This window comes from Tyto alba, unplaced genomic scaffold (assembly GCF_018691265.1).
Source record: "Tyto alba isolate M040663 unplaced genomic scaffold, T.alba_DEE_v4.0 Super-Scaffold_27, whole genome shotgun sequence".
Classification (NCBI taxonomy): domain Eukaryota; kingdom Metazoa; phylum Chordata; class Aves; order Strigiformes; family Tytonidae; genus Tyto; species Tyto alba.
The window spans coordinates 11,460,422-11,472,704 of record NW_024881301.1 but is presented as its reverse complement, the minus strand read 5'-3'; the positions used below and the strand labels follow the sequence as shown (position 1 = coordinate 11,472,704).

Sequence of the window (12,283 nt, the reverse complement as noted above, 5' to 3'; positions counted from 1 at the left end):
AAACCCTTTTGTTGTGCAGAACCTGGAGGTCCACCAGGATGGGTTAGTCCTATGGAGCACCAAACTGCGACACCACGTGGATGAGCTGGTGATGCAGATGTCTGTGAGAGGAGTGCTCGACCTGGTGTACAGAGCCGAAGACCATGCCATCCAGTTCCGAAGGCTTGCAGATGCACTAGAGAGGTGATAAACTCAAGGAATATGCAATCAGGAGAGATTAACAGTAGTGTCAGATTTAATTTAAATAGGTGGTGGCTTAATCCACTAAGGGAATTTCCTGCCTATGGCAGGGGAGTTGGACTAGAACTCCTTTAAAAGTCCCTTCAACCCAAACCATTCTATGATTTGAAAGTTGGGAAGTCATTCCAGTTAATTCAATGGAAATTATTCCTTGTAGCCAAGGAATCCTTCCAGGGTTCATGATGTTTTGTCTTTTAAAATCAGCAGATATCTATTAAATCATATCAGATTGGAAAATTTACATGTATTTTAAGTTTGAAAGCATAAAATTTTGCTCATGAGTAACACTGAGCAACTCTGTTGACTTCACTGCAGCTAGATAAATTCAATAAAGCAAAATTCAAAACAGAAATTATTTCAGAATCTTATAATTTCCTCCTTGACTCTGTATTTATTTTCTTCCCTTTTGAGCTCCATCTAGGAACCTGCTTCTGTTCTATTTAGGCAATGTGATTTGTTTGGTTTAAGTGGCTTTATAAGTTGAAAGGAACAAATTAGGAAAAAAAAAAAAAAAGGCAAACAGATTAAAACCTTCTTTGAACTGTATCATGTATTTGAGAAAGATGTGCATGTTGTAACCGAAGACATGGAACTTAATGCTTGATTAAGATACTCTCATGAAAACTGGATTACTTGTAATTTTTTTGTTCAGTGGCCTCTCTAAAGTAAGAAATGTGACTCTGAACACAACTGCTGCTGTCTACACCCACTCCAGTGTTAAAAGTGTGATTGAAAGAACAGAGAGTTTGGCAGATGATGCATCTAGAGTTGTGAATGGCCCTTTGGATTTAGTAAGTATCAGTATTAATATTTTAATTAACATCTTTCCCTTTCTCATTTTGGAATGTTTGTTCTAATTTTGCATCTGCTGAAATTTGAGTCTTGTTGATGGAGTCATGTATGGGAGCCTGTCCTACCAATTAGTATGTATTGTATCCTGAATCTGTACTCCAAGACAGTAATGATACCAGATTTCATGTTCTGTTTACCTTGCTTTTCTCTTTGCCACAGTACCATTTAACCATGTTTTCTGGTTTGCTTTTTTAATATCTAATGTATGGTTAGCTGAACTGGACTTGTTTCTGTGAGAGTTTATATCATTCATTGGCCATGCATTCCTGTAGAACTTAAGTTCCCAAACCTCTGCCACTTCCTTCCACCTTTGGAATTATTCAACCATCTCCTTATTTAACCTGTCCCTCTTCCATTTTTATATAGATATTTCCAACCACATCTATTTTGCTTAGTCAAGAACATTTCATAACCAAATGTGTGTTTGTGTCTCATCTGCTATCCCTCTTGCCTTGCAAGACTATCAGGTTGTTATTGAATCAGTAGATTAAAAAGACCTGACCAGTTATCAGTTTGACCTTATTACTTTCTTATTATTATATTTCCCCCCTTTTATCTCTTTCTGATTTTCCTGATTGTAAACCCAAGGAAAGAACGGGCTATATTTTGGAAGTGTTGTGCATGTTATGCCTGGACAAACAAATATATGACAAGGCATTTACATGATAGTGATCAAAATAGTTGGCACTGTTTTGTGAGCTTGTAAGTTATTTTATAGCACTCTGTTTTATTAAAGCTTTGTACAGCATGACTCCTTCAAGGTACTTCTCCAGATTTTTCAGCTGGAGAAATTGATTAAAAGAACACTTTAAAGACTAGGATTTTGAGAGATCTCACTTTAAAGTGCTCAGTGCTGGGAATTTTGACTTAGACCTGAAGCTAGAATTACTGGTGTTCCAAAAGGCAATACTGAATCAGTAGAATTTGGTAGGTGGTGTGTTTTTTTGTTTTTTTTTTTTTTCACAGTTGTCTTTTCTTATTGACTCACAGAGAGATTCAATGTCACATTCTTGGACAAATGATTGCAAGTTCTATTTTTTTTTTTTAATGGATGCTTAATAAGATAATAAATAGAATATCTCATAACGAGAATGTTCAGTAACTTGAAGTAGACATCCACAGATACTTAAATGTTTTCAGCTGAATTTCTGTTTTTCATATGTGACAAGTGATGTATGTGTTTTTCAGCCAGAGGAGTCTCTCAGTCTTCTTGGAAAAGAAACTCTACTGCTTAGCTCCAAATTTCAGAATGAAGCTAAAAATATGAAGAAAAAAAGTGACGGTTGGTTCTTTAGAGTTCGCATTTCTGCTTCTATCACTGTTTCTATATCCTGTTTTAGGATTTTTTTTTTTTTTTTTGGTAATGTGCTTTTTGGGGTGTGGTTATTTTAAATGAACATATGCTTAGGTAAAATACTGCATATGACTATATATGGCTATATACGTATTTTCATACAATTAAGATTAATATATTATGGAGTTATGTAGTTTTTAACCCTTTTTGGTAAGAATATAATTTTTCTCTGCAAACATTAAAAAAAATGGCTTTTGCTATACCTCATTTACCTCCAAGCAATGTTTTCTTTAAATGGATGTTTTTCCAAATTTTATGAATTAAATCATTAGAGATTGTGCAGTAGATGAAGGACAAACATAATTCTTGAAGAAACCCATTCGTGTAATTTTGTCTAATACACAAGTATGTAGAATGATATATTTAAATAATAATAATATTTTTTACTTGTTTCTTCTACATAACTAAAATACAGAAACAAGCTGAACATTTTTTGTTTATACAAAGTGCCTTTTGGCTCAGACTCCCTCTCTAAATTCCCAAATCCTTTTGGTTTTTTATTACTCCAAATATATTGACAAGGCATTGAAGGTCTTCACCATGGAAATTTAAAAGAATTTTGAACACAAACTTTGTATAGGAGCAGAGGATAGCCCTAAGGAAAATTTTGGACAATGTTGGATAGAAAGTGAATGTTTCACAGAGATAAATTGTAACTGTAAAATGGTCTGCTTTTAATATCAACAGCTTTGCAAATATGTATACATTTTATCTTAATTCAGATGGACAGAATACATACTGGTTTTATTCCTTCTGTTCTACATAATTTCATTTCTAGTGAGAGGGTTCTGCAAACAGATCATAAATAGATAAAAGAAAAACATTTCTTTGGCTCCTGTCAGGTATCAAAACAAGTAAAGAACATAATAAAAATTACGAATCCACAGTCATGGAATCATTTTCATTTATAGCTTTTTCCTGACTATGTTTCTACCAATTCAGTCAGATGAAATTGGCTAAAAAGGGTAACTCTGTATGAAACAGTGCCCACTTATCTGTGCATACTGTATTCATTTTGCATTCCTGATTGTAAAATTCTCTTTCTGTTGAAAAAAAACAAAACAAAAAAAAAATTTCTATTGATTAAATAAATGAATGCTTGTTATCCCTATACATAGGCTTTGTGTGGGCTGTATGGTGTTTGTTTGTGCATAGAAAAATCACAGTTATTTCTTTCAACAGGCCTTTTATTTGGATTGAATGGGTTGAACAAAAAGGTAGAAAAGATTCAGGAAAGTACTAACAAAATTGTCAACCATCTTAATGATTCCCTGTTGACACTAAGAGCATTGCCTAATGGTAAGTGAAATTTATATTGACATTCTTCTTATTACAGAACTGTCCAGTACAATTGTAATAAAATCCTTTTCATTGCCTGATTGCAGAGACCTAGCAATAAGCCGTACTGGAGACTCATTTAGCCTCCTTCCCATACAAGGAATTTTTTCCATTTTTTTTAGTAAACCCATGAAACATAACTGGGTTATCATGTAAGGTCTGTAGTTTGATTCCCATTTCACACTGCTATAAATCAGGAGGAGCTCTGAAAGCAATACAATTACACTGATGAGAAGAAAGTGAAGTCCTAGAATATCTCATCCCACATTGAGAGAAACTTCTATATGGAACTGCGAGGTTTTGCTTTCTTTTGATAACTTGTTTCAAAATTGTTCATACTGTGCTGTGATTCTTATCATCTGCATCCAAATGTTTTCTTGTTGTGAATGCTGACTTCATTTAACTAATTAAAATGTTATTTCTGAGTTTTTCCAAAACAAAATAACTCCCTTTTTTAGAAAAAAATATTATTTTGGATAAAGTCAAAGCCTAGAGATCATTGAAAGTATTAATAGAGAAGAAGTCTTTGAAGTTGTAAATAAGAGGCTCTGAAATACTTTGCCAACCTTAATAATGTTTTTTTTAAGGTATTAAAACAGTCATAAAGATCTCCTGCCTGTGTTGTTGAGTTGTACCGTATATACAGATTAGAATGATAAATGAAATCTTTAAAATAGACATTTTGCAACTTGGGCTCTTAACTGACACTAAAGGATGATTTTGGTAATAAAGTTACACTGGATATTAATTGCAGAATGTTATCTAACATAAAGCTACACATTGAAAATGAAGGCATTATAAAAATCATAGGATCCCTGCAGACATAAATCAGGACTTTTTTGTCAGCTGCAGCGTCTTCCCACTATTCCGGGCACAGGGGGTGTAAGGGGCAGGATGAGATTGAGTGGTGCACTTACAATATAAGTGATAGTAGCCCAAATAAAAGGATGTAATAGACTTTCTGCCTTACCAGTTTTCTGTAGGATTCAAAAGATAAGTCTCAGACTAGTGACTCCAGATGCCAAAACTTATTCAGGGAACTTAAACACTATAAACTATTCATATAAACTCTGTGGTGGGATAGGCAGAATCAAGCTCCCTAACACTGCATTCTGTGTCTGTATTGTATTCAGAGCTGGTCATGAAAAATAAAACATTTTTTCCTAGAATTCAAAACTTGGATTAATCAAGTCTTTTGATCAAAAGTCTTGAAAATCTAAACTGACGAGCCTTAATTAAAATTGCAGCAAATTCTACTTTTTATATATGCGTGTAATATATTTTATTATTATATACCTCTCTCTGTGTGTGTATGAAGAAGCGTAACTTAATCTATAGCTATAGCCATAGGCATATCTGTATCACCAGCTTGGGAAGATTTACCGTGTTTATTGTTCAGGGCAATAGCCATGGCTGTTTTCCAGCTTAATAACTGGGCAAAAGGAGTTGCACCAGTCTCCTGGCACTGCAGTTTCAAAGAAGGTAAACTTCCCACGCTGTAAGCCATGGCACATTCAACAGTTAGGCAAAGTTAGATCACAGTAGGTCTTGGTTTGGAGCTCCCCTCACAGACTTAAGAATAAAAACAAAAATATAACTCTTACTATGAAAGGAATATAAGTGAGAGCATTTCTGGTGTTTTGACTATGTTTGTAACTGTGTTGTTACAAAGCCAGGCATTTATTACCCCTGAGTATGTACAAAAGCTGTGAATTTTTTTTTAACCTGGGAAATGTGTTTCAGATACAAGGAAATACATGCTTGAGGTGAAAGAGCTGGCTATGTCTGCAAACACCAGTGCTGTGGTGGGTTTAAGTCACTTTGGGGATTTCAGCCAAAAGCTACTGAATACTTCTTCTACATTATCTCAAGTTAATGACACATTGAGGAAAACTAGTGAACTTATATCTGATTCATCAAAAGCTGGTAAGTTTGCTGCTTCATTGCTCTTTAGAAATGTCACTGCTTGCAGAAGCAGTACTAATATTCAGTTTTAATAGGCATTAAATATGAGTCTGACGGATGGAAAGTTTCTTCCTAATTCAATAAAAATGTGCCAACTTTTAAAAAAAGATCTCTAGAGGAGTCACATGGAATACCCTTAAGTATGCATATTCCTTACTGATGTTTAAAATTTCTGAAAAAATAATGATCAGAAACGGTCAACCTTGGCTAAATATTTTAGCAATCAACAGTACATTTATTTCCCTTTCAACCTTCCTCAACATTTCACTTATGTTTTGGCAGCAATCACAGCTAGAAAACAAGTTAAAGAAGTTGAAGCACAAGCAAGTCTTTTATTGGATAGGCTGAAACCTTTGAAAATGCTAGAGGAGAACCTGAACAGAAACTTGTCTGAAATTAAAGAGCTCATCAGCCAGGCCCGCAAGCAGGCAGCATCTGTAAGTTCCATCATCCCAGACTTAACTGGCTTTACTTTCACTTATAGCAGGGAAGTTCTTTGAAATAAACAGACTAAAATTTACTGTCAAAGTACCTGCTTGTTCCAGGGTCTCACTGAAGTCCAAGAGCACTGACTGTTGTTAAAAGCATACTGGCAGGGTTGTTGGTACATCTTATAGTTTTAGCTTCAAGTTTCTTACCACATTTGTGGGTTTGTTAGAACAGCAAGGCAATAATTTATTTGCTATTTCCTTTTGTTTCCTATAAAAATAATGAAATACAGTATGTCAGAAAGCAATCACAGTGATATTTCGGTGAGAAAGAGACAAGCGAGGGGATTGTGCTGCCATTTTTTCAGGATAAGATGTTAATTTCTAAGTTTATTTTAGAGATTGTTGTGGGGTGCTTCTGTATAACAAGTACCATTACAACTTTTTTCACGAGTGTTGATTCTCTCAATAACTTTGCCATCTATTCCCTGCCATGTCCATATGTACTTCTCTGCAAGAAGCTGCTGTGCATCCAGAATACTTTAAGACAAATAATATACTTGGTTTTAAGTCTCTGCTCTCTCCTTAAAGACAACAGAGGTGAATCAAATGTACTATGAACCTCATTAAACTGTGAGGGGAATATGAAAATGACTTTGCACTCAGTAATTTTTGGTATGCATTTGGCTTTAATATGCATATGTTATTGTAAAGTTTAGGGAGGTTTTGTTTTAAAAAATAGAAGGCTTTCGGTTCTTTCTGCAAATCTCCTTAACTATATAGTTATTGCTTCTCTGTCACAGTCAACTGAAGCTTAATGAAACCACTGCAGAAAAGAGGGAGTAGTATTTTCTGAAGTCATAAACCACAGAGGTTCCTGGGAGGGTCAAAAGAAGTATTAGAAAAACCCCTTTTCCAACTTTAAGAATTTGTTCTGTTTTTTTGTAAACATTTACTAGGGAAAAGAAACTTTATATATCTGTGTCCATACACATATGCACTCAAGTGCTTTATGTATTTAGTTGTTACAGACATATTCAATGAACTTGATGAAGTTAAGGCTTTTCTGTTGTTAAAATGGGTTTTCTGTCATTACACTACCAAGTGTACACTATGTATTCCAGAAATACGTGCTGTGTACACTGAGACTTGTTTAAATTCCCTTTCCTCCTTTTCCCCCCAGATTAAAGTTGCAGTATCAGCAGAGAGAGATTGCATTCGTGCCTACCAACCCCAAATTTCATCTACGAATTACAACACCTTGACACTCAATGTGAAAACTGCTGAACCGGATAACCTCCTTTTCTACCTGGGTAGCAATGGAAAGGTAAGTTTCTGGTATACATTCACTGGTGATGGTAGTCAAATATTTTAAATGACCACATACATGTTTTTTCCTACTTGATTTCAAACTAAATATCCAAGTGAGGTCCTTTGCAGACAAATGTGTTCACTTGAGGTGGAAATATTTTTGTGCCCTAGATGATTCCAGAGATCCTTAAAGGTAGAGAATAAAAGCACCTGATTCCTTAGCATTGCCTCTTGGCCATGTCATGAAACCCCTCCTTCCTTTTCCCATGCTGTGCATTAACCTCATGGAGTGTGACACTATGTGATGCTTTCATATAGCATGCTGAAGTATATGACTTGAATTTGGCCCTCATGAGCACGGTGCATCCACCCACTTGAAAAGGAGCATGATGACACACTGTCACATTGCCCTCCTCTTCCTTCCTTCTAATCCTAATAAATGTACAGCTATTAGCTCCTTGTGGCATGCTATCATGTGATAGTTCTTTGTCACAAACTGGTAGATCACTTCACATACACTCAGAAGTGAATATTTCTATATGTCTACATGTGTATGTACATTACCTGTTTTTATACGTCTATAAAGAAAACATTCACCTATTTGTATTTAAGCTGAATTTTTTGGTTTCATTAAAAGTAAAAATGAGCAAAAATTTACTCAGCCTGATTTTGCTACAAGTCAGGTCCCGTAATATGGGATGTAGGGACATGAGTCTGGAAAGACTTTCTCAATATTTATTACATGTTAAAATACACAAAACAGAAACTACACATTCGATGCCATGTATTAGAATAAGCCTTGCTGTTTTTCAGCCGGACTTCCTTGCAGTGGAGATGCGACGTGGTAAGGTAGCTCTTCTTTGGGATTTGGGCTCTGGATCAACAAGAGTGGAATACCCTGATTTTCAAATTGACAACAACAAATGGCACAGAATACATGCAACCAGGTAGTTAAAATGAGAGTGGCATAAATGTTGGATAGGAAGATTGATTTTATTTTTTTTTTAATGCGATGGTTGTATTGTAGAAATATCCAGCTACTTAGTGTGTGTAAACTTTGCATAAACACCACAAACCATCTTCTGAGTTTTCCAGTGACAAGATTATTATTGTCCTTAAAAAGAGAAAGCAATAGCATGTGTTGATTAAGTCTGGTGATTTCTAAAACTATTTATTCACATTTATACTTGTCAGGTTTGGAAAAACAGGTACACTCAGCATAGAGGAAATGAACTCCAATCAGAAGCCTTCATATAAATCTGCAACCTCTCCGGGGACAGCCAGCATACTGGATGTTAACAAATCAACCCTAATGTTCATTGGAGGACTTGGAGGGCAAATCAAGGTTAAATTCTGAGATCATCATTCTGTAAAGTATTCTTATGTCTGAAAGTTACTTTTGACTTAGAAATAATTGTATGAATTAGTTACTTCATCATGAAATGTCAGGTATGCTGAACATAAAGCAAAGATGTTATAAGGTTGTTCTAGTATCCTGAAGTTAATTTTCTCTGGAAATTTTTACATAAAACCAGGACAGGCTACGTGTGCATGCATGATACATAGATATTACACAATTAATTTGTTTTTTCATCTCCTTCTTTCATGGCTTCTTTTAGTTTACCTTTGTTATTCATGCCAAGAGGCATGTAAATAGGTCAAGGACAGAGTTATTTCACTTTATCACTTGCTGCAAAACTAATCTATTATGATTTAAATGATAATTGTTAATAGTTTTGCTAAAATGTGTTGTTCTTCTATTATGATATAAATCTAGCAAAGTTAGAGTTTGAGGTAAACAATCAAGCAAAAATCTGACTGCACAATTTTCAGTGTACTTAACATTAGTTGTATTCATGAAGTATTTACTGTCTTGCAGAAATCACCTGCTGTTAAGGTGACCCACTTTAAAGGGTGCATGGGAGAGGCATCCCTGAATGGCAAATCTATTGGTCTTTGGAACTACATGGAAAGAGAGGGCAAGTGCAATGGCTGTTTTGGAAGGTATTTTGTCACACTCTTTTTTGTAACAGATTTAGAGTAATCTGCATCTGTAATATATATTTCTGTGCTAGCTAAAACTAATGAACTCAGACAAATTGCAGTGTTTCTTTGATCATTAACATAGACTTCTGAACACAGTAATCTCAGTGTGTCAGTGGTGTGAAATAATTTAATTGTATGGAATTTTATTCACTTATTAATCACTTTCTGAGAGGAGTTCTGTTGCTGTGATCTGTTTTGTGCATTGTAAGTAGAGACTGACAGTGAGTGAACCAAACTATTTTGGAATGTTTTCTTTCCAGTAATTTCCAGCAAGACAAATTTATTATTTCCTATGATAAGAAACAGTGTAAAGCACTCTTATAAAAAGAATCCATAGCAAAACTATAGCCCCTGAGCTTTCTGTCATTGTTGTAATCATTGTGAAAGGGGATTGCAGACTGTACTGTTTTTATGTTTAAGGAATTGAAAAGGAATTTGCTTCATCATACCTCCTTTTGCAGAATGTTTTGTGTAGAGACAGCAGAGGGTGCTGCTTGATTGTATGAGACTTTTTACAAGTATTCTATTGCAGAGAAAGGGGCTAATAGAACATTCATTGTAAGTGCAGTTATGCAAAGCATTTTGATAAATGGATGACATGTTTTAAGTAAGAGACTGTATGTTGTAACAACTATTTTTTCCCTTAAGAAATCATTGGGTTTTTTTCATACATCAGGGAAGAACATTTTTTTATTTTGTATACATCCCTCCTCATGGCTAAATCATGTATTGTGAGATTCTATAATGAAAGAGGCCTTTGGCTGGAATCCTTGTTATGCATAACATCAAGATTCAAGTCTCTTTCCACACTTCCTAATCATACTGCCTGGGGGCCGCACCAACTGATCTAATTTTTCTTATATTTCATATAAAAACTACTACTAGAAAAACACAGATCTTCAGTTAACATTTTTAACTCTCTTTTCCACTTCTGTAGCCCACAGGATGAGGACACTTCATTTCATTTTGATGGCAGTGGATACTCAGTTGTGGAGAAGGCACTCCGTTCAACAGTGACTCAGATAATAATATTTTTCAATACCTTTTCACCTAATGGGCTGCTTCTGTATCTTGCTTCAAATGGCACTGTAAGAAAATGGATCAGATTCTTAAGCTGTCAAAAACTATGTTTAGATCACTTGATGGTTTCTTTCTTTTTTTTTATTTTTCAGCTTATGTTCATTAAAACACAAAATATTATCTTTGTATAGATTATCACCCATGGTTGATATCATAAGGCAAAGGAGTAAAGACAGGATAACTCTTCAAAGCAAATATTCACATATAATAATGGCAAAACTAAGCAATCAAAAGAATTCTCAATAATTCATTTTAATTCTAGAGTAAAATTAATGATTATTTAACCAAAGAAAAGAAGAAGAAACAGTAGGGACAACAAGCTACTTTTGTTCACTTGGGGGAACCTCTGCAAAATGTAAAATCTTTTGGAACTTGGCTTGCAGAAGGATAATGTAGTATTTGGTAGGCATATTGAATTAAATCCATGAGACAGGAATTCAGTAAACTGAAATAAGTTAAATAAAACTCTTCTGCAACAACAATATAACCTAGACCCATCTCCAGACCTTCATTGTCATGTCATGAAGTTTATTACATATTTAGCTGGTGGTTTTCTTTTCCTGAAGGAGGACAAAGCTTTGTTTAGATACAGATTGTTTCAGAGTCACTGCATTATTCATTTACTTTATGGTACTCACTGCCTGAATACATTGCATGATGATATCTGACTTAAGTTTTACAGTGCAGAGGGGGCACTTCTAATACAATTCAGAAAGTTTTTTACTACGTGAAGAAGCTCTTTGCTGCCTACAGTCAAATCAAATTGATCTCAAATTCATCCAAAAAAAAGCAAATGTAATATTTGTTATTTAAACCTTCCTCTGATGAGTAATGAAGACTGATGATGCATTTAAGTATGAATAACAGTAAAACAAACCAAAAATACATCCTTGTGAGGTACATGTAACTTAGTTTTCCTAAACATAGCAAAGATAACTCCCTTGAGCCTAACAAATAGTCTAGGTACAAGTGTTACCAAACCTTCTTCACACAATAGCCCAAACCTGCCAAGGATGCATCCTTTTGGAAGATTTTATTTCCAGGAATTTAATCTGATGTTTGTTTGTTTTTTGTGGTTTTGTTTTTCCTCCCAGAGAGATTTCTTGTCCCTTGAGCTTGTTGATGGCAAAGTGAGACTGACTGTTGATCTAGGTTCAGGACCTCTCACTCTTACAACAGAAAATCGTTACAACAATGGAACATGGTACAAAATTTCATTCAGTCGGAACAAGAAACAAGGTAGGCTACAGAGTGAAAAAAAGAGGTGTCTGCACATTTACAAATACAGATATCCAAGATACTGACAGGAAACATCACTGCATCCAAATTTGGTCACTTCCAATGCAGTTTCTTTAGCAGCAGCCAGATCTCTGTTACTTTGCTTTTAGGACAGCAGTGTAAATCTTGTGCTTGGTTCAGCACATTTGTTAAAGAGCAAGTAGTGCAGAAGCTGCCAGGCAAAAACCATATCAATAGTCTTTAAAGAGTGAAAGATCTTCATCCAAGTCTGTATATCAGGGATCATGTTTTCTGTTCTCCATTTTAATAGTACCTAGTACAACAGTATTTTGGAGCCTATGTTTGTGAAGTAATGCATTACAAATAATACATGTTAATAGTTATAACATATTCTCATATATATGCATATTTTCCTGTAGACTTCCCCAGA

At 34.9% G+C, this 12,283-nt stretch overlaps 1 protein-coding gene across 2 annotated transcripts in view; it reads left to right on the top strand.

The window, feature by feature from the left end:
* LAMA1 (laminin subunit alpha 1) overlaps window positions 1–12,283 on the top strand; it is a 104,847-nt gene that overhangs the window by 77,962 nt on the left and 14,602 nt on the right. For both annotated transcript variants that reach the window (XM_032987684.2, XM_042798055.1), the window contains exons 39-50: window positions 20–183; window positions 893–1,031; window positions 2,281–2,374; window positions 3,629–3,745; window positions 5,528–5,710; window positions 6,032–6,186; window positions 7,361–7,504; window positions 8,302–8,435; window positions 8,683–8,833; window positions 9,368–9,492; window positions 10,472–10,622; window positions 11,709–11,853. In XM_032987684.2, coding sequence (XP_032843575.2) covers window positions 20–183; window positions 893–1,031; window positions 2,281–2,374; window positions 3,629–3,745; window positions 5,528–5,710; window positions 6,032–6,186; window positions 7,361–7,504; window positions 8,302–8,435; window positions 8,683–8,833; window positions 9,368–9,492; window positions 10,472–10,622; window positions 11,709–11,853 — 1,702 coding nt within the window. The remainder of the gene's footprint in view (window positions 1–19; window positions 184–892; window positions 1,032–2,280; window positions 2,375–3,628; window positions 3,746–5,527; window positions 5,711–6,031; window positions 6,187–7,360; window positions 7,505–8,301; window positions 8,436–8,682; window positions 8,834–9,367; window positions 9,493–10,471; window positions 10,623–11,708; window positions 11,854–12,283) is intronic.